Source organism: Crocuta crocuta, unplaced genomic scaffold (assembly GCF_008692635.1).
Source record: "Crocuta crocuta isolate KB4526 unplaced genomic scaffold, BGI_CrCroc_1.0 scaffold165, whole genome shotgun sequence".
NCBI classification, from domain to species: Eukaryota; Metazoa; Chordata; class Mammalia; order Carnivora; family Hyaenidae; genus Crocuta; species Crocuta crocuta.
This window is the reverse complement of record NW_027530502.1, coordinates 1,296,925-1,319,483: the sequence shown is the minus strand read 5'-3', so window position 1 is coordinate 1,319,483 and position 22,559 is coordinate 1,296,925. Positions and strand designations below refer to the sequence as shown.

At 45.0% G+C, this 22,559-nt stretch overlaps 1 protein-coding gene across 1 annotated transcript in view; it reads left to right on the top strand.

Annotated features, from left to right (window-relative positions):
- TMEM243 (transmembrane protein 243) overlaps positions 1–22,523 on the top strand; it is a 23,594-nt gene extending 1,071 nt beyond the window's left edge. Inside the window, exons 3-5 of the mRNA XM_077766788.1 lie at positions 19,640–19,690; positions 20,474–20,578; positions 21,907–22,523. Of these exons, the coding sequence (XP_077622914.1) occupies positions 19,640–19,690; positions 20,474–20,578; positions 21,907–22,029 (279 nt within the window). The 3' untranslated portion in view covers positions 22,030–22,523. The remainder of the gene's footprint in view (positions 1–19,639; positions 19,691–20,473; positions 20,579–21,906) is intronic.
- Positions 22,524–22,559: the final 36 nt, after the last annotated feature.

Sequence of the window (22,559 nt, the reverse complement as noted above, 5' to 3'; positions counted from 1 at the left end):
GGGTGGCGGGAGGGGAGAAAAGTTGAGAAAGTTCTGGGTTGTTAGGGGCCCTTCAGGGGAGTGCGGAAGCTTCTCTCCGGAGGGAAAGTGGGCTCGAGTGCTAATCTCTGAGAGGCTTCAGGTGTCAGACCAAAGCTTCCGAAAGAAACCCCCCGCCGAGGTGCTTCTGATTAGTATTTATCTGGAGCCATTAAGGGTTTACACTGAGGCTGCCAAGCAAAGAAAAAGAGGCATAGCTTTCTTTGATGGCCTTCCATTCCTGGAAGGGAAGGGATCAAAGGGTCTCTGGCCCTAAACAAGCTATAGTGTCTTATTTTAGCCCTCTCAAAAGGATAATGCCTTCTTACAAGCTTTATCATGTGATGCTCTGGGCCAGTAGTTGAAGAGAGCTCTTTTCCTGTCTTCAGCTGTAACTTGGAGTCATTTTGGCAAGATTAGCCTGTGGTGTTTTTTCTTTTCTTTTCTTTTTTTTTTTCCACCTAGAAAGTGATCTTGGTAACCTTTGACTCCTGACAAAGTCCTTTCAGGCCTCTCAGAAAGGAGGGCACATGTGGAGTCCGTAGCTTCTTGGGTTTCTCGGCTTTGGGGGAGACCTCTAACACAACGATTGGAAACTGGTACACCCGGCAGTGTGGGGCATGGTCTTGAATTTGGGCCGCCAGCCTGCTGCAGGACAACTACTTAATTTTGTAAACTCTGTGGGGATGATGTCCTTGTTTTCTTAAAGTATCGTAACAAGAAGATGTTTTCAGTTTAATCTCTAGAAAGATGCACCTTGTTTGTTTGGGGGCTTTGCATAATCCCTGCCCACATTGCTTGTGGTTTGAGAAGCATGGTTCTAGTCTACTAGATGTTCCTGTTTCTGATACAGTTACTGAGCGTTATGTGACAGGCCCAGGCCCTGGGGGTCCAAGGAACATAGGTGAGGGAAATATGTAAACCAGTGTGATACACTGGATCTGTGTTATGACAGGGCTTAAAGGGGGTGTGTTGGGGCTACACAGGAGAAACTGGTCACTGCTGGGGAAGCTTTGGCACGATCTTGGATGGCTTCTCCATTCAGACTTTCTGGTAGCCTTGGGCTTTCAGATCTGAATGCCCCTAAATTGAGGTTTAACAAGAAGAGGATTTGAGGCCTGGGGAGTAGAGACAGGAGCCTGCCTCTTGAAGGTCTTGGACCCAGGGCACCTGACCGTCCAGCTGTTTCAAGAGCTAAGAGGTTCACTGTCTGCCTTGCCTGCCTGGGTGCACCGGTTGGGGTTCTGGGTGATAGAGACTTCTGATCCCCTTTAAGCCCCACAGCCCCTGAATACTGAGGTGGATGATTTGGTAATGGACTTGATTTATAGACACACTGAGACATATTGATATTTTCTGACTTGCTTGGGCCCTAAAGAGTTAATGACTCTAAGTTTCCTATTGCCTGTGATCAGTTTGAAACCCATCCAAGAACTTTTCAAAGTGTTTAACTGTCTGTTTCATAATTATTCAATCCAAGAGTATATGGACCTGGCATTATTTAGGCAGCTTTGGGCATTATAACAGAAGATTTGGCTATTCAGAGACGACGTTAAGAATAAGATATAATTGGGGCGCCTGGGTGACTTGGTCACTTAAGCGTCTTACTTCAGCTCAGGTCATGATCTCACCGTTCAGAGTTCAAGCCCCGCATTGGGCTCTGTGCCGACAGCTCAGAGCCTGCAGCCTGTTTCAGGTTCTGTCTGTCTTTCTGTCTGTCTGTCTCTCTGCCCTTCCCTTGCTGGTGCTGTTTCTCTCTCTCTTTCTCTCTCTCTCAAAAACAGATAAATGTTAGAAATTTTTTTCTTAAAAATAAGATGTAATTCCAGATAACAGAATTGCTCCCTTTAGCTCCCTCCATGAGGCTGACAGAATAATTGGAAATAGAGAAGTTACACAGGACTGAGAAAGAGACCAGTGGTCTGAAGATGGGAGAAAACCTCGTGCCTTTCNGAGTTCAAGCCCCGCATTGGGCTCTGTGCCGACAGCTCAGAGCCTGCAGCCTGTTTCAGGTTCTGTCTGTCTTTCTGTCTGTCTGTCTCTCTGCCCTTCCCTTGCTGGTGCTGTTTCTCTCTCTCTTTCTCTCTCTCTCAAAAACAGATAAATGTTAGAAATTTTTTTCTTAAAAATAAGATGTAATTCCAGATAACAGAATTGCTCCCTTTAGCTCCCTCCATGAGGCTGACAGAATAATTGGAAATAGAGAAGTTACACAGGACTGCGAAAGAGACCAGTGGTCTGAAGATGGGAGAAAACCTCGTGCCTTTTTCCCCCCAGTCAGCAGAAAAGTGTTATTTCTTTTAAGGACAACAATGAAACCATATCCAAGGTCTTAACTTACAGGTAGAAGCCAAAGTGGCCATCTATTTTTATTTATTTATTTTAATGTATATTTATTTTTGAGAGGGAGAGATGGGGAGACACAGAATCTGAAGCAGACTCCAGGTTCCGAGCTATCCCCACAGAGGCTGACGTCGGGCTTGACCTCCCGAACCCCGGGATATGACCTGAGCCGAAGTTGGATGCTTAACCAACTGAGCCACCCAGGCGTCCCCAAAGTGGCTATTTAAGCATTAGCTATTGAGGTATAAGACACACATTCAGGGGAAATGCTTCGCCATCTGAAGCTTTTATTAAACTTTGCATAATCGACAGCTGAGCTCTGCTGGTGCCTGGATGTGGTTGAGGGAGGCGTATCTGTGCATCACGTGTCTTCTAAATTGAGATGTCAGGTGTGAAGAGGGAGAGTTCTGTGTCTTTAACGACAGCAGATGATTTTATTGGAGCATCTGAAGTGGGCAAGGCACAGGAGCTGGGCGGGACAAGTTGCGGTGGAGCCGTTCCCATGGAGGACAGTCAGGACCAGAGCGGGCTGGGCTCCTGCAGACCCTGAGAAGAGCCTTCACGGCCCCTCCATGGAGGCATTGCCAGCTTGCTCTCTGTCAGATGCTAGGAAACTGGACACAAAAGCCACTTAACAGTGAAACTTCATACACTACAAGTTCTGAGGAGAAAATCCAGAAAGAGGAAAGCCTACTTCCTGTCATCATGTGCTAGAGCCTCTGAGCTTTCAGTAATCATGTTTGCTATACAGTAGCTGACCATGTATAGCCTCTCAATTTTAAATCAAGAAAGGACGAGAGCTTTAGGTCCTGTCTTTGACTTTAAGGCAAAGATGACTGAAAGCCCACAGAACAGAGCAACATCTCTAGGGAAGTTGTGTGTCCTCGGCGCCAGGCACCCTGCTGGCCATCCCGCTTTCCCTTGCTGGTCACCCAGTTCCTTCATGCGGTGGGCAGTGTTACTTGTGTTTTAGAACTAAGGAAACCAAACACACAGCAGGCTTGTTCAGTCACGCTACTAGCTCTTGCCTGGTAATGTTTTAACGACTTGGTTTCATGAGTTGAATAGGATAGTAAATGGTAAATTAGGCAATCTGTGCTACATAATTTAAAAAAAAATTTTTTTTGTAATTTTGTTTATTTTGACAGCACGTGCATGTAAGTAGTAGGGGAGGGGCAGAGAGGGAGAGAGAATCCCAAGGAGGCTCCATGCTGTCAGTGCAGAGCCTGACGCGGAGCTCAAACTCCCGAACTGTGAGATTATGACCTGAGCCCGTATCAAGAGTCAGACGCTTAACTGACTGAGCCACCCAGGAGCCCCTGTGCTACATATTTGAAAAGCACTATGGGCATTCACATACCAGTTTCCCATTCACAGGAAACAGAAGGAGTTTCCCCAAAGTCACAGAGTAAGTGACAGCTACTAAAATCTATAGAAAGGTCTGTAAGCCAGTGGGACTTGAGCAGCTCTTTTGGGCAGTCTCTGAAGGAACTTTTGTCTTCACCTGTACGGGATGCACATACTTACTTCATTTACCAAACTTGAAACTTGCTCAGTGTTCAGGATGATGCTTAGGTGCCCTCTCAGATGGAGCCTCGGAGGGAAGGCCGAAGTGAAACCGTTGTGTCTCTACCTTGATAGTGAAGGGAAATAGACAAAAACAGGAAAGCTGTTTATCTTGTTAGAAACCTGTCATTCCTTTGGAATTACATACTGCTAGGTGGGGTAGCTTTTGAATCCTGGTCAGGATGCTGTTTTCCTCTATTTTTATCCATTCCCAAGTTCTGGGATATAGTTATATATTTTCTTTAGAGTGAAAAACAAATGTGACACAGTTACCTGGCTGATAGACCTGGGATTTCCAAGCCTGTGCTCTAGCTTAGCATTTTCTAAAGGAGACCTGTCCAGTAGAAATAAAGTGTGAGCCTCCTCTATGATTTTAAATGTCCTAGTAACCATACTAAAGTATAATCAGGTAAAATTAATTTTAATACATCTTATTTAATTTCCTATCAGAAATTAAATTTGAGGGGCGCCTGGGTGGCTTAGTCGGTTGAGTGTCAGATTTTGACTGAGGTCATGATCTCGCAGTTTGTGAGTTTGAGGCCCGCATCGGGCTCTGTGCTGACAGCTCAGAGCCTGGGGCCTGCTTCTGATTCTGAATCTCTTTCTCTTTCTACCCCTCCCCCACTCATTCTCTCTCCCTTCCTCTCTCCAAAATAAACCAACAATTAAATTAACCTTTATTTTTTTTTTTATTTTTTAAAGATTTTTTATAGTTTATTTTACTTTTGAGACAGAGAGAGAGACCGAGCATGAGGAGGGAGGGGCAGAGAGAGAGGGGGACACAGAATCTGAAACAGGATCCAGGCTCTGAGCTGTCAGCACAGAGCCTGACGCGGGGCTCGAACCCATGAACTGTGAGATCTGACCTGAGCCAAAGTTGGACGCTTAGCCGACTGAGCCACTCAGTCGCCCCTTTTAAAAAAAAGTACATTTGAGGGGCACCTGGGTGGCTCAGTCAGTTAAGCGTCTGACTTCACCTCAGGTCATGATCTTGCAGTTCATAAGTTCCAGCTCTACGTCGGGCTCTGTGCTGACAGCTTGGAGCCTGGAGCCTGCTTTGGATTCTGTGTCTCCCTTTTTCTCTGCCCCTCCCCTGCTCTCTCTGTCTCTCTCAAAAATAAATAAACATAAAAAAAAAAAAAAAAAAAGGATTTTTGAGGGGTGCCTGGATGGCTCAGTTCGGTTAAGCTGCTGACTCTTGGTTTCCACTCAGGTCATGATCTCCCAGTTTGTGAGTTCAAGCTCCACGTCAGGCTCCTTGTGGACAGTGCAGAGCCTTCTTGGGATTCTCTCTCTCTGCCCCTTACCTGCTCAATTTCTTTGTCTTTCTCAAAATAAATAAACTGAAAATATATTTGAATGTACAATCAATATAAGGAACAGACCTATTTTTACATTTCTAGACTAGGCCTTTGAAATCCAGCATGTATTTTTCACTTTGAGCCCATGTCTGTTTGTGCTGGCCACATTCCACGTGCTCAGTGACCACAAACAGCTAGTGCTACCTTATTGGACAGCACGGTTCTGAAGCAGTTGCGCTCTTCGTGACAGTGGTTCCATAGTCATTATCACAAAATATTTTTCTTTCCTGGGGGACTTCTCAGAACCTTTAATATGGTAATTTTCTCTGGGACTCTGACTGGAGGTGATAAGTAGTACTTCGGGACTGTTGGTGACGTGGCTTTTTAGAAGCGGCATGAGGTGTTATGTATGGCGTTCTTACCTCCCCCATGGGAGCTTTCATGAGACCAGTTTTTACAGGACACTCTTTGGTAAATACTACTATGTGAAGCTTCGTCCTTTGTTCCTTCCTTCCCTCCTAAGGTATGAACTAAAACCGGGAGAAATACCTCCTTTCTTGTGCAGGGCAGCCTTTATTATTATTATTATTTTAATTTAATAAGTTATTTAATTAATTTTGAGAGCGCACACACACGAGCAGGGTAGGGGCAGAGAGAGAGAATACCAAGCAGGCTCTGGGGTGTCACGCTGTCTGCACTGTCCTGAGCTCCACCTCAGGAACCTTGACATCGTGACCTGAGCTGAAATCAATAGTCCGATGCTTAACCGACTGGGCCTTACAGGAGCCCCTCCAGGACTGCCTTTAAAAGTATGCCTTAGGACAACATCATTGGGGTATCTTTCTATGTAATTGTAATGCAGGGGTGTTATGTTGCTCTCAGGCCTTTGAGTCAGTCTTCCCTGGTTTGCTGGCTGCCTGCCCAATCATCCGAAATCCATGTGTTCCATTCCAGATAGGTAAATCCAAGATGCGGATGGTTGTCTCTGGGGAGAAGGCAAACCAGTAGCTCCTAGTTAGAGCAAACGGGAAATTCTACTCCTGGTAGAATATCGTATAAACCACCTTCTAGACCAGCCTATTCTGTTGATTTGTCACTGTGATTCATCTTCTAAGGGGGGTGGTGATGGTGGTTGGATGTTCTAGAAGAAAGTGAGTGGCTTTGGCCAAGGTGCATACATTGAACCCTGATGATCAGGAGGTGGGGAGCTCTGTGTAGAGGACAAGTTACTGGGCCCTGAGACTCAGATCTTTCGTTCCAAAGGCAAGAGTTACGTGTACAAAAAGCATCCTCTGTTCTTTTCCTGTTAAAAAAAAAAACAAAACACCAAACAAAATCGATGGGGGTGGGAGGAACATCTTTTTATGACCTGTACTCCAATTAAAGCAATTCAGGCTTGGGGCATGTGGCTTCTGCAATTTATAGTGTAAAATGAGAGTGCTACTTGGTGTTTTTTTTGGGAGGGTGGGTTTAAAGGTTGCTGCTTAATTAAGAACAAAGCTGTGATTAAGATAGTTGTGTCTGCTTGCTGTCCCTCCCCCTGCCTAGAACCCTCAAGTCTTTACTCTGAGGGGTACAGGCTTCTAGCTGCTTTGCTCTTGACACAGCTTCTGGGTGAACGTCGCAGCACAACTCCTGTCTCCCTCACTGGAGAGCTCGTAGCCCAAGGGACCAGATCAGCTGTCCCCTGGCCTCTCAGCCTGCCTGACAAACCCCTTTGGTTTGTGGTTTCTTGTGCTGGAGACCGTTCAGGGCGATCCGTGCCATTGCTTTTTGTCTTTCCTACCGTAATGAAGTTGCTCTGTCCCATCCTCAGACCAGACGATCGAGGATCCTTGGCGGTTGGGCTCTGGCATATGTAACTTAAGAAAGTCCCTCAGAGGATGCTGGTTTGTAGAGAGGGCTGGAATCTCTGGCCCTTACCCAAGCTGTGTGGACACTCAGTGCAGGCTTGCGCCTCTCCACCGACCTTTTGCCTTTTGCTGCTTCCTGCTGTGGGCAAATGCCATTTACCTTTCCCGTGGCGTTGCCGCTGAACCCTGAAATCACACTGGTGATGTACAGTAAGCCTGTCTCTGGGTCACTGGGTTTGAAGCAGAGAAAGTTGTGTTATGAGGAGGGCAGCCCAACAAGAAGGCGAGGGGAGCATGGCCAAATCTGAGTTGCCCTGTTGAGCCTAGAAACATGAGTAGCAAAGTAAGTGGCAGTTATAGCAGGACGTGGGTGGGCCTTGAAATTTAGCAAAGGGGTCTTGAAACTTCTTGCGGTTCTTTTTTTTTAATTTTTTAATGCTTTATTTCTGAGAGAGAGAGAGAGGCAGCGTGAGCAGGGAAGGGTCAGAGAGAGAGGGAGACACAGAATCTGAAGCGGGCTCCAGGCTCTGAGCTGTCAGCACAGAGCCCGATGCGGGGCTCGAACCCACGAATTGTGGGATCATGACCTGAGCCGAAGTCGGATGCCCAACCGACTGAGCCACCCAGACGCCCTGTAACTTCTTGCAGGTCTTGTGGGCTGTCCTCAGAGTCCTGGTGCCAGCCGGGGGCTCCTGGTGTGTTACATGTTAACCTGGTGTCTGACACGGTTCTGCAAGACAGACATCACCTGGTATCCCACCCCTGGTCTCTGTAATTAACCTCGGGAAAAAGAATGAAAGGACAGGGTTAATAATTCTTGCAGGGTGGTGAAGGAATGTGTCTGTGTGCAGCCCCTGAGGTTACTGTGGAGGGAGAGCCTCTTAAAGGTTTAACTGAGGGGCACCTGGGTGGCTCAGTCGGTTGGGCGTCCGACTTCGGCTTAGGTCATGATCTCACCTTTCGTGGGTTCGAGCCCCATGTCGGGCTCTGTGCTGACAACCGGCTCGGAGCCTGGAGGCTGTTTCGGATTCTGTGTCTCCCTCTCTCTGACCCTCTCCTGTTCACACGCGCGCTCTCTCTCTCTCTCTCTCAGAAATTAAAAAAAAAAAAAAAAAAAGGTTTAACTGAGTAAAGAGAAACTTGTTCTCCAGGCTCAGCGCCCTCCACATATCTGAATCCTGCTCCATCTGAGTCTCTGCCTCAGAGCCTTTCTTAAAACCCAGCTGGCATCCATGCTGCCCTTAAAGGAGGTCAGAGGTGCCCCCTGGAACTTAATAACTCCTTGTGTTGTCTGGGGTTTGTCTGCATCGTGCCTTCCTGACCCGAGTGTAAGCTCCTTGAGGGATAGCCAGCTGCCTCATTTCTCCAGCCGCTCCGGCGCGGGGCACAAGCCTTACCTGATTCTTGGAAGTTACGTATGCTAAGATGTAAGTGAAAATTGAGCATCATTAGAAGGGTGACCCATATTCTTGGGACCTACTGGGTGATAGCAGAAGAAGGGGCTGGTGTTCAGAAACCTGGAACACTGGACCGCAGAACAGGAAATGGTGTTTCAGGCTCTCGTGCAGTTAGAGTCCTTATGTGAGCCTCTCCTTGCTGAGCTTCAGCCGAGGGGCAGGTAGGAGACTTCACACAGTATTGTACGAAAACTGGAAACCAAGATTGGCCTCTAAGAGGGCTGTCCCATCTGCTGAGGTGTCTTCTCCATAGATGTGATTTTTGCAGGTGTGTGGTGATAGGCTGGGTCTACTGAAATGAGTCCTTTTTTTCTTATGGCCAGTCTCTAGGCCATGTATATGTATGATCATAGTATGTATTTGTATATATCAAGTTTATTTTGAGAGCATGTATGCATGAGAGAGAGGGGCAGAGGGGGAGAGAGAATCTCAAGCAGGCTCTGTGCTGTCAGCGTGGGGCTCACTGTGGGGCTGCATCTCATGACCTGTGAGAGCATGACCGGAGCTGAAATCAGGAGTCGGATACTTAACCGACGGAGCTGCCCAGGTGCCCCTCTAATAATTTTTTGAGCTGTTTTAAGATCAAGTGGGTTGACAGATTTGCGTGTCCCTGTGGGAATGATGACATGCATTTGAAATTGGGGCTGACTTAGAAATTGGGGCCAGGATATGGGCTTTCTCCATTCCCACTCCTCTCTGAAGACCCAGCATTTCATTTGTAAGATACCTCCTTAGATGTAGAAATAATACTAAGGCCATATTAGCAGCTGTTTACTGACTCTGGTAAATGTCACTCTGTTCTAGGGGCTTTACATATATTATCTCCAAATCCTTACAGCAACTCTCTACATGTTCGACCCCTGTACAAATATGGCAATTTAGTCTTAAAATTTGAGTGACTCTAAGGTTACACAGGCTGGCATATGGCAGAAGCATAAATCTGTCTGGTCCTTCAGACTCCTAACGTCATAGTCTTGCACTCTGCCTCCTGTGCTGAAGGTCATGGCACATAAAAATAAGGTGTTTCCTGTGAGTACCAACCCTAGAGATTATTTTGCCCCTTAAGCTTGTGGAGGAGGGTTTTCTGGTTTTACTGTTAATCAGATTTTCCTAAGTGGCGCTTCATGAAATTAATACATTTCAAGTGCATTTATCTGCGAGAAAGAATCTGGTGGGATGGATGTACAAAAATACTCACAAATGAAAAATGCTTCAAAATACCAATCTGTGAAACAAGGGAAACATGCTGTCTGTGCATGGTACTTTATCCAAATAGAGATGAGGTGGGGTGGGGGAGTTGGTACACCCATTTGTGAGAGTTGTGGGTGTGAGGGTTGTAAAGGGTGGGCGTGTCTGCATTCTGATAAATCCTGTCTCACGCTGCCTCTGCTCCTGGCCCCGTTCAAAGTCCCTTGTGTCTCTGGGAAGCCTGAGCAGTGGCATCTATTACCTAGATTTTGCCAGCGAGGTAAGGTGTCCTCTGGCTTTCCACCCTGTGGATGCCGCCCCAAGGTTTGCCTCCGATCACAGTGTGAGGGGGCTTCCTACTTAGAGCATGTAGCTCTGGGGGAACCAAATGAACCCACTGAAACATGTTAGATTTCCTGCTTCATCTGGGCCCCAACCTCCCACATTTTACATCCCCTCGGTATGTTTATTCCTATAGAGCTGCCTCTTAAGACCTCTGACTGGGCCATTTCCAGAGCTTTCCTGACAAGAAGTTTTCCACTGTGATTTGGAAGAAATAAAAGGGAAATCATTTCCGAGAATTGGCTACTTATTTATGGTATTGGAACCCTTATGTTCGAGAAATACAAAAACTTTTGACATAGAATTGTAGGATGTGGCTCAAGGGTCTGAATCACTCAGTCTGGTTAACAATGGTAGGAAGTGGTGTCCTTTGGACATTTCAGACGTGCTGAATGGATTGTTTGCTCTTGCCCTCATGCAAGAAGATAATCACTGTTTTCAGTGACGTGAAGCTCTTGTGGGTTATGGAGGATAAGTTCTGAATTTAAAATAGGGTTGAGGCCTTTATTGAAAGGAAGAGCCAAGTGCCGGATGCCTGAAGGAAGAGAAAATTGTAGTCGTGACACCAGATCAGAGGTCTTTTGAGTTTCAGACCTTGAAGCAGGCCTAGGATTTTTGACAGGAGGGGGTGACTGGGAATCCCAAGCAGGACGTCCAGCTGTGTCAGAGGGGTGGGAGCTGGAAAGTAAAGGAAATGGTAAAGGAACTCTGAGCACCATGTGACAGAGGAAAAGCTGGGCTGGGTGGAGAGCCTTGAATGCTGTGCTAGGGACAATGATTATCTTCTGGAGGCTATAGGTTGTTGAGTGCGCATGTATGTATTCTTGTATTCATTTATTAACCAAGTGCATACTGTAGGTGTGCTACGTACTGGGTGGTGTATCTTTTTTCACGGAACATGTATATACTACACGGAAGATAGAAAGGCATTAAATAATTTCTCTTTCCTTTCCCTTCCTTATTAATTAATTTATTTTTCACTAATTCCCAAGCTGACCTCTGCTTCAGGGCCTTTGCACATGCTGCAGTGGCTTGTTTGCAACACCCTTCTTCCAAATCCTTGCCTGTGTCATTCCTTTTCCTTATAAAGGCCTCTGCTTTGTGTCACATCCTCAGGATTCTTTGACCTTTTTTAAAAAATAGCCCCCCCCACCCCCCATCTCCACCCTGGTCATTCTCCATTTGCCCTGTTTGATTTTCTTTCTAAGTTCCTAATAACTTTGCTTGTAAAATGAATGGAGAATGAATGGCCAACATCAAAGTGGGACACGGTATGGATGGAATGCTCTTCTGATGTTGGAGGGAATTGACATTTTTGGGCTGGAGATGGACTCCTTGGAGGAGAGACTGAATGTAAAGCTGAAAATGGCGATAATTAATTGAGCCAGGAAATGGGTACAGGAGTAGAGAAGCTGGTCACCTTTTGATCATCTTCAGGCTGAAAGGAATGGAAATAGNATCTCACTTCCCTCAATGTTATTAGAGAAAAAGGGCCTATGCAAACTGACCATAACTCCAGAATTTAACCATTAACAAAAATGGTTAAAAGTAAATATTTATGTAATACAGGAATAAAATCACAACAAATTATAAATTTAAAGGATGTTAAACTCCCCAACCACTTTCCCAAGGTTTGAATCCATTCAATCTCTCCAGGCAAGCAGGTTCAGTTTGGATTGTAGAGGCTGCTACTTCATCGACTTCCTGTTGCAGTAAGCCTATCGGACCTCAGTAAGGAAATCTTTGAAATACAGAGTGAGTTCTCCTGAGTGCATATTTGCCCTCAGGTGGCCTCATATGCCCTCTCTTGACTCAGTTCTGTGGCTCAGTGCTGGGCCTTGGTCCTTCTTCCTTTACGCTCTCGTGGTAACTTTATTTCGTAAACCCCATTGAGTTTCTCTGTCACTGGCTTGAATCCGTACAATCTGGGCTCCTTGTCACCATTTTGTTCCCCAAGACCTTCCTCCTAGAATCTTCTTTCCTCCACTCCTCTGAGGACTGATCACTCTCTAGGGTGTTCATGGAGGTCATGGTCATGGTGGGTCCTGGGGGCCTTCACCTGCCGAGTCTCCTGTTAGTTTTCTGAGTCAGTGGCTGTGATGGATCAATAACAGAAAAGGGGAGGATGACAGTTCTATAAAGTTCAATGCAGACCTGATCAGTCAGAACTGATCCTCCTGACAAGTGACTTCCTGTTCAAAGTATAGTATACTTCAGTATCCAGCCCTACATTGGACTCTCCCTGAACACGAGCTTGTCCATGCTGTCTGCCGGGAGCCGCACCAGCCTCTTTGGATGGCAGTCACAGCAAGGAAACTGGTATCTCCTTCTGCTACTACTGGCTCATGTTGTAAATGAGGCTGTTGGTATTGACCAGGTCTCACAATATTCCAGATCAGACAGATATTCCCCACACAGGTTACTCATAAGGAAAGACATGTCCTTGCCTTTCCAAAGATGATTGTCAAAAGGCTCTTCCTCCTTGGCATCTTATTTTTAAAACGATGTCTGCTGATGCACAGGCTTCAAGACAGTGGGATCAGGAAGCTGAGTTGAGATGTACCTGCAAACCACTTTCTGAAGAGAGATAGGGACAGTCGGCTCAGAAGGCTGTGGAAATACAGTGAAGGCTCAGCTGAAAACACAGATTTGCAGTAAACTCAGGTAGTGTGTCTTTGAGCTAATATTTGGGCATCCAATATGTGTTGGGCACTGTGGTCAGCAGGGGGAAATGACCAGTGCCGCTGCCTGGTTTCCTGGCACCTTACACAGTCAGAAGGTTATTTTCACTCTGGACAGTCACAGCTTCCCAAGCCACATGGCTTGGTTTTGTCTGATTACAGAAAGGTTTTCCTGCCAGTGGGGTGATGCAGGCTGCTGCCAGGGTGCCTGGCTTGAAGAGTGAAGAAGCATGGGGCTTGATTGCAGCCACCCGGCCACGTGGAGTGAGTGGCCCACAGTCTGACTGTGAACAAGAAATATGTGGCCCTCGGGAGATGCACGGTAAACTGATAGGTACGGTTAGGAGTTGAAAGGCTTCACAGCAAGGCTTTGTGCCGGAGCACGGAAACAGTCGAGGGGTTGGGGACACTCCAGACTGGGTTTTCAGAGCATCAGGAACAGATGAACAGATCCACTGGGGAGTCTTCCATGCCTGGGAAGCTGCTGGTCAGAAATTGGTAGGGGGGGGGCCCTCAAATTACAGCGTGTAACAGATAGGGAATGGTCTAGTCAGTGGGTGCTCTACAGAGTGTTGCAGGAATATAGATTTGGCTGAAGCAGGTGCTGAAATAACTGAAGTAACTGAGAAGAGGAGGGGAAGAAGTTGACCCGACATTGCCAGGGACATACATTGTAGAGGATGCTTTAGTCTGTTCCGGCTGCCACAGACTCGGGGACTTTATAAACAACAAACCTTTCTTTCTCTTTGTTCCTACCAAGATCAGGTACAAACACGAGCTACAACCTCACATGGCCGAAGGGGCAAGGAAGATCTCTGGAGCCCGTCATAAGGGCGCTAATCCCATTCCGGAGGGCTCTACCCTCATGGCCTACTTATGTCCCAAAGACCCCACCTCTTAATACTGTCACATTGGGCATTAGCCCGTAGCAGAGGATGTTCCTGAAGTTGCTGACTCCACCTGGCCCGCAGAGCGGGGAATGCCCTGCATGCACCCTACGGCCCGGCCCAGTGGACCTGGGATGAGTATGCGGGTGACAGTCTCTGTCGGGGACGGTTCAGAGACCGGGGCAGCAGGGGAAGTCCAGGGTGTGGGAGAACTCTGCAGGTCCATCCACAAAGCCGTTGGCTCACATGGGACAGGTTTTGGGGGATGGGATGGCCCACGGGACTTGCAGGGGTGGGTATGAGGACTGATGGGAGAGCATTTAGTGGGAGGGTGGGGGTCTGCTGTGATCTGTGATGGTGTTTGAAAAGGATACGAAGGCGTCACAAAGGGAGAGGCAACGCCAAAAACCGAATTCTCAGTCTTACCCCAACCCTGGGCCCCTGCTGTCTCCCTCCAGGGAGTGGAAGGGCACGTTTCCGTGGCTCTGTCCCTCCAGGGGTTTTCTTGTCTGCAGAGAGAGACCTGTTTCCCTTCGCTTCTCCCCGGGAGTGCCGAGCAGCACCGCCAAAGGAACGGTTCCACGGCAGGAGCCGCCGCCGCGCCTCTGACAACGGGGCTTGGTCTTGCCCTGGCGGAAAAGGAGTGACTGGGCTAGTACTCACACAGGGAAACCTAGATAATTCCACGGAACTAATGGAACCTAGCCCGGGAGGCACCGGTAGGCTGTCGTGCTTTTGTGGCTGGCAAAAACCTGACGCTGTCGGCCTGCTGCAGGCCGTTGCTTCCATGCTGTGCCGGCCCGTTCTGGAACGGTGAGGCCGCGTGCTCTTCTGTCTGGGAGCTGGGATTTCCCAGGAGCCAGGCCCCACATGAGTGCCGAAGTGGCCTCTGGTGGTGAGAGGCCCTCTAAGGAGAATGCTCTTGGCCACTTCTCTCCTTAAACCAATATTCATAGAGCGCCAGTGGTGTGCCAGGCTGCACAGAAGACAAGAAGGCTGCGTGCCTTGCCCTAAACTAAATGCCAGCCCTGATCGAGGAGATGGCTGATAGTTTACTGCGATGCAGTAAGCATTGAGCTCTGCAGGGTGAGGGGTCAAATCGGGAGTGTGGCATGTCAGCCACACCACCTCTCACCCCGCAGCTCACCCTTTTGAGAACATTATGCCTTTTGTTTATCTTGTGGGTCGATACAAGACGGTTATGTGTAAAGTGGGTGTGTTTTCTGTGTCGCTGTATTTGCAGAGACCCATGCAACGAGCCCTTAGATCCAGAAGTTTGTCTAATGATCCAGTGTGCTTAATAATTAGCAAGCACTAGTAAACTCTGTTGTGCTTTCCACTTGGTTGTCAGGAGTCTTGGCTAACATTTGAGCTTAAATCAGAAAACTTTTCTTTGGTTCAGTTTATACGGGTTCATCGTCTAGATTTCCACTCACCAAGCCCCTTTAGAAAATTTGCCTTGCTGTTTTGTTACTTAAATGGGTTAGAGTTTTGTTATAGTAGCCTAAACTCTTGTATCCATTTTGGAAGTAGACACAAAATAAGTTGATCTGGAAATGGTAGCATTCCAAACAGTTTAGAACTAGGATGTTTGCAGGTTGCTGAGGGCAAATGCCAGTTTTTGGTTATTTGGGAAGTTACTGCCAGTTTCTTCCCACAGCCATCATTAAACACCTGAGCATTTGCCATAAGTTTGGTGTTCTCTGTCTTGTATCAGGATGCTATTGACTGACCAGGAGAGATTGGGGGCTTCTCTGCTTTTTGATGGCTGGGGAGTAGGCTTTCTACTCTGGCCCGAGGGCAGTCTGAAGCTGATGATCCAGAACCATAAACTGTTAAAGCAGGAAGGGACCAGATACCATGTAGCCCAGTCCTCTGAGAGGGTAGACTCATAGTTAACCAGTGGCAGAATAGAGATGAGAACCTTGGTCTCTATAACTCTTAGACTTCAGAGTCCATATAGATTAGTGTAAGGATTCTTAGACCTTTGGTTTCCATTTTGCTAAGAGCATTGGACAGAGTTGTCCATTACCTGGCTGTATGACTTTGACCGATGAGTCCCATTGAACCTAGTTACTCATTAGTAAATGGAGATTGTGTATTCCTTACATTACAGGGTTACCTTCTGCCATTCCAGGTACAAACCATTGGGATGTATTCCCTTTGTGTTCTCCTTCCCTATATCAAAGTTAGATGAAGACTTAACTGTTTTGGGCTCAGGCTGATCCCAGCTCCTTTCCTCAGCTCTAACAAAGCTGGCTCAACTATTGGCTGTATCCATTTGCCATGCTTTTGTTCTCTCCAGGTCCTGGTTAAGTTCCTTCTTCACGGGCCACCTTTTCTGTTTTTTGTTCATCTGCTGGTCGTCTTCCAGGTTTGACCTTCTCTTAGAGAACCTCCCTTCCATTCTCCTTAGTGCCCTCTTGAGCTCTGGATGGCATCAACTTGTGGAGGGTAAAGACCATTTTATTTGTTGTTATTTATATCTGGAATATAGTAACTTTTTCATTTTACTGAGATATAATTGAGATGTTTCAGTGAATAAATCACTTAAAAAGTTATATATGTAGAATTCCTCACAAAACTATACTCTGTGTTTTCCGTGCTTATATATGTATATGTGATACGCATATAAGGGAAGACTCTGAACTTGTTGCCGAGTCTTTGGGAAGTAGGTCTCAATTTTCTATCCTATCCTCTTCTGCAGGTTAAGGATCAAGGCCGATTCTGATCCTGTCAGGCTTTTGGGGGGAGTGAAAATAAGCAACAGTACAAGGTCTGAAGGAAGATTTGGGAGGGAAGTTTTGGTAGATGGAAATAGGATAATACTAAAACTGGGGAAGAGAGTTTCTGTGAGAAATTAGTATTTCTTTTCATGTACTTTATTCTGATTTGATGCAGATTAGTTTGAAAGCTGCCCTTTGAAATGCTGACTATTTAATTACTTCCTTTTAGTGCTTTCTCTTTGGAGGCTGGGACCTGGGAGAGCTACTAAAGCCTTGAAAAGTAATCTCTGGGCAAAGCGTCTCCACTATTATTTGAACTTCTCAGTATTCAGAATGGCTTCGATCCTCTCAAATTTTTGTGCAGTTCACCTGAGGATCTTGTTAAAATGCAGATTAATTGTGTAGGTCCTGGGGCAAGGCCCAGGATTCTGCATCTTTCACAGGCCATCAGGTGAGGCCTGTGCTGCTGGTCTGCAGACCGCACTTTGCATAGCAAATTTTAGAAGAGCCTAGAAGTGGGAGGTCTTCCCAAGTTATGTCTGTTGTTTTCTTTGGTGTGGATTCATGGTTACTTTGATGGCAGAAGGCCTGACGCCAAGGCCTTGGCTTGGAGAAAGAGATGCCTATCAGAATGCCCTAAATGGCTCATCCCATTTTGGGGGTGGCCCAAAGGCCTGCATCATAACAGAATTACTGATATTCATGAAGATGACTTAGAATTCTATTCAGTGAACTGTCTAGACGGCAAGCAAGCAAGTATTTATTAAAATTTAGATGTATTTTCATGAGGGATTAAAACCATTAGGCTTACATGAATTAAGTTTAACAATGTGAAAAAATCCTTTGAGGGCCACTTGCCACTTGCTGTGTCTGTCTAGACCAGCTGTAGCAGCTCTTCCAGTGAGAAGTGTCAACAGAATCCACTCACTTGGCGTTGAATCCCGGCTTCTTCACTTATGAGACTGAGACACTGGGCAGATTCTGTTTCCCGGAGCCACTTAATGCCTCCTGTAAGAGTCCTAATGCCACTTCGTCCCAGGATGTTGTAGAAGATAGTAAAAGCTCTTGGCGTAGTTATTATCCCTTCACTATTATTATTTTTCCTCCTGCTCTGATCCTAGTTGGCATCTTGCTATTTGGAGATAAGTGATGCTTTTTGGCTGCCTTAAGACAGCTGTTGAGAGATACACAGACTTACGTAAACTTTTGCAAATCCCTGGAACTCCGTGGGAGCAGACATTCTTCTCAAGTAGACCAGAGTTCAGTTAAACCTTTTTCAGAAGGTAAAAACAATGGGGTTCTCATTAAGACAATCTATACAGCTTAGGTTAAGAAACACACGTCTTGCATCTGGAAAGAAGTGATTACTGAGGAGTAATTTTAGCCTGGGTCTCTTTCCTCACAGATAGTTATTGCTGGGCAGGCTTCTCCAGCGGTGGGGTGAGAGGTGATGGTGTGGCTGTGTAGCCTTTGTCCTACACAACGTGTGAATTGCAGCGGCCTTAGTCTGGAGAGTGTGGTTTGTCCTTGATTAGATCAAACATACCCAGTTTAATGCTTGGCTTTCCTTCACTCTTCCTTCCAGCTTTGGCTGCCTCTTAACTTTAGATTCTTAACTTTTAATGCAGTTAAAATGAAATTAATTAATTAATTAATGCAGTTAACTTGAAAATGGCTGTTCTGCTGTTTCTCTGTGCTTGTTCCTGTGCCCTCCATCTGTGAGCTTTTGCTTATTGGCTGCTCACCTTCCTTCCCCTGCTGGTCCTTGCTCAGATGTTACCAGAACACTCGTTAAGACAACTGATTTCTCAGTTTCGACTTCTCAGAAATAAGACTACTTGGTATTCTCACTGCCTGAAAACAGTGTTTCCTAATCAGGTCTTAAATTCTTATGACCTTGTTCTGTAAATCTATTATACATGGGGCGCCTGGGTGGCTTAGTCGGTTAAGCGTCCGACTTTCGCTTAGGTCATGATCTCGCGGTTCGTGGGTTCGAGCCCCGCGTCGTGCTCTGTGCTGACTGCCAGCTCAGAGCCTGGAGCCTGTTTCAGTCTGTGACTCCCTCTCTCTCTGGCCCTCCCCTGCTCACGCTGTCTCTGTATCTCCTAGAAATAAATAAAAACATTAAAAAAAAAATCTATTATACATGTATTATATATTGCTAAATTAGACGTACTAGTTTTATACGTATGAAATATTTTAGCTTTATAGTTCCTACAGCTGAAACTTTAATCAGTGACCTAGATTTGGGAAATGTGTTAAAAGTTGCTTTTTATTTGCGGTATGACTTTAGGCAAATAATTTAACCACACTCAATGGACCTAAATTTATATTAACTTATAAAATGAGGATTGAATTCCATGAGAAAATTTTGAAACTATCCTGTGGAATGGTTGGGTGGGCATGGGAATGATGAGAAGGCTCAATGAGTAAGACCCTAGGCTGCACATTCAGTCATACTGTTCTACTTGTGTTATGTATTGAAGGCTTTTGCTACTAAGAAAGTAGGAAAAGCACTGGACTAGGTGGTCTTAGATTGCCTCCAGCCCTGGCACGGTGTGATCCCTGCTAGCAGTAGTATCTCCTCGTAAATGACCTTATAGAAAGACACCTAAGCAATATCACAAATAGGTCCAAACTCATAGCACTCAGTATCATCTGCACTCTGATTCCTGATCCTCTTCATCATGGCTCTGGGCTGGCTATCTCAGTGCTCCTGTCCCTTGGCTTCTGTTCAGACGGTTTCCAGCAGTACATGATATATTTAGAAGCACCCCTTTCCCATTTAGTCCTTCCCAGCCTCCAAAAGACACTAGTGTAAAAATGGTGTGTCCCTTCAAGAAACGCTTTTTTCCCCCTTAATATTTAATCATCTTTAAAGAGGGAGACAGAGTGTGAGCAGGGGAGGGGCAGAGAGAGAGGGACACAGAATCCAAAGCAGGCTCAAGGCTCCAAGCTGTCAGCACAGAGCCTCACACAGGGCTCGAACTCATGAATCGTGAGATGGTGACCTGAGCGGAAGTCAGATGCCCAAATGACTGAGCCTCCCAGGCACTCCAAGAAACTTACAGCTAGTTGCCTTTGTCTTCCTAAAGTACCTTTTCTACAGTGATGGCTCAGTACACTTTGCCTTTCTGGCAGTAGTATGTACGTATCAAGCTCAGAGAGAGGCAAGACCTTGGTGTCTCAATTCTAAATCCCCCTAGTGGCTAGCTTTGTACCTTGTTGAAAGTGTCTTGGATCCATCATAGGGCTAAAAAATTCTTTTCTATTTCAGGATCGAATCATCAATTTAGTTGTTGGCAGCTTAACATCCTTATTGATTCTAGTAAGTACCTTTATTTTGTGTCTTCCCCAGGCTCTGCTCTGAACCAAAGTTTTGAAAACTTGAGTATATAACTTGAGTATTGTGGTTGACACTCAAGAAAACAAAAAAAACCCCAAACAAACAAAAAACCTTACAAGGGACCAGTATGTGACCATGTGAAGTGTTGCAGGCATGGTTAAGTTAGTGCTTTTAGTTTTACTACTGCTTGAACACAACTGCAGTGAGCTTGGTGCTATTACTGTAAAATACACAAGGCTAGGTTTTCCACGGTCTGAAGATGGTGTCTTTGTGCCACATTTTTATTAAGTCTGAGAATTTTAGTTTGTTTGACTTCTTAATGAAAAGAATGGGTATCATCTTTTACCTGTGGTAGAAACAGAACTCCAGTGTATTAGAAACCTCTGAGTATTCTCCAGAATGTTCAGCAAAAACTATTTTTGGTTTTAATTTTTGTTGGAGTTTTCAAAATAACAAAACAAAGGCTGGAACTTTTCCCAGTGTAATCCTTAATCCTGGAATGTTTAAATGCTTTCTAATTTTTTTGTTAAGAGATTATTTTGAGCTTAGCTAGTTTTCTGTGCTGTGATGTTTTGTGTCCTTTGATGGAGGAGGAATACGAAGTGCTAAGAGAAGTAACACATTGGAACACATTTACAAATACTTTACTATTACCATTCCAGAAGGCAAACCTGGTGGTAGGTACTATGTAATAGGACATTGCTTAAACTCTAGTCTGAGTGTTGGAATTACTCCTAAGGCCTGACACGATTTCTCTTCATACAGGTAACGCTGATCAGTGCTTTTGTTTTCCCTCAACTACCTCCAAAACCGCTGAATATATTTTTTGCTGTCTGCATCTCTTTGAGTTGTATTACTGCCTGCATACTTGTGAGTACTACTGTGAATTTAAACCGAATATCCTTGAGGGCAGATGGCTGCAGTGCCTACCTAGGACAGATTCCCAGCCTTAGGTCTGTAAGAAGGGCTGTGTCTAGTTATCCCCTAAGTGGCCCCACCAAGAATGTTAAGAATTCTCAGTATTAATTGTAGGTATTTTATTTATTCTTGGGATCAGTTTCCTTTTCCCTTAAATCTCAAAGTTGTTAACTTCCTTTCTAAAGGAAAACCTTTCTCCTTTGAAAGTGAGAAACAAAAAACTCCAACAGGAGGAAGGGGAAAAAAGAATCGAGACTTGGGTGGCCAAAGCTTTGGTTTCAGTTTAACTTACTTAAGTCAACTTTCTTCAAAGACTACAACATACAGGGCCCAACAGGTTTTGGAAAATGCCATTACTGCTCTTAAGGGAAGAGGTACAGCCCTTTGGATTTATTTGATAATTACAAAATTAGCCTGTTTTAATCTCTGTGCTTATCTCCCCCAAATGAAAGTAATTAACCCAAGAATCTCCTGGGAAATCTTAAACCACAGCTGTATCCTTACCACAGGAATGTACAATTTTACCATAAAGATGCTTTTTTTTTTACATAAAGAAAGATGGTGATAGGTCCTCATTTGGATATTTGACAAGTGCTTAGTCATTCATTAGTTGACTTGTTTTGTTTCCTATGAGGAGAGGTAGAACCAAAACTATAAATGACACCCTTAAAAACAATAGTTTTGATTCACATGGGGCTTCAATCTTCATAGTGATGTGTTTATCTAACTGACTTACCCTGTTCTACTCCTTTGATCTGAGGAGACTTGGCCCACCCCCTTACGGAGCCTTTAAACAAAGCTACCAGAGATGCTCTTTCCCTCCCAGCCTGATGCCCAGAGTAGTCCAGTTTTGTATAAGTTATTATTTTGAATCAGCAGTCTGACTCTATTCTGTGAATTTAAAAGCTGTCTTCCCTCCCAGTACTGAAAGAGCGCTGTATCTTTTACTCAAATATAATTAAAACAGATCTACAAGGTACAAATTCTTGGATGGCTTGGCAGTCATGGGATGGCTACCAGTTTGAACATAACCAAAGCTGAGAAAGCAGGAATAAGCATAATCTTGGATGTGAATACTCGGTCCTACTAGGAAAAAGAAAAATTACATTCTGGCTGCATGGCTTTAGGAATACAGACTGATGTAAAGACTTCATTGAGGGAGAAAAGTTTATACAGATGAAATCAGTCACGGTGGAAAAAGAGTTAGTTGTATTTAAATTTTTTAATTCCAGGACCAGTGACTATTAATTAAACTTTGACTTAATGCTTCTTCTTTTTAGATCTACTGGTATCGACAAGGAGACTTAGAACCGAAATTCAGAAATCTAATTTACTATATCTTATTTTCAATCATCATGTTATGTATATGTGCGAACCTGTACTTCCACGATGTGGGGAAGTGAGGCTGCCCAGGAGAAACACTTACCAGGCCTCTGCGAAGCTGTCTCTTGGACTATGAAGTAAGAGCTGGGGCAGGTGTGCTGAAGATTCTCCTGTGCAAGTCTGATACATGATTTTCATGTTAACTGTAAATCTCAAATTCCCTCTTGCAGGGGAGACATATCCTAGATTGCTTTGTTTTTTTCTTTAAGGAGCCGATGTTGCACTCAAACATTCCAAACCTTAAAGCTCGAACAGCACAAGTGATTTTCACTTTCGAAATTAAAATTTTTTTATAATGTAGGTGCATGGCAAAACGCTATGTAACAATCTTGCATTTTAAGACAAATATTCTTTTATTTCTGTTAAACTGAATATACAATTATTGTTCCCTAGGCAACCAACTTTTTGCTTATAACTACAATTAAATTTCACATTAACAAAACACAGACGGTGAAGACAACTTTGATTGTGAAGATCTAATTACAATAATAAATAAAATAATTTATACAATTTTTTTTTTTTTTTTTTTTTTTTGTTTTTTTTTTTGGGG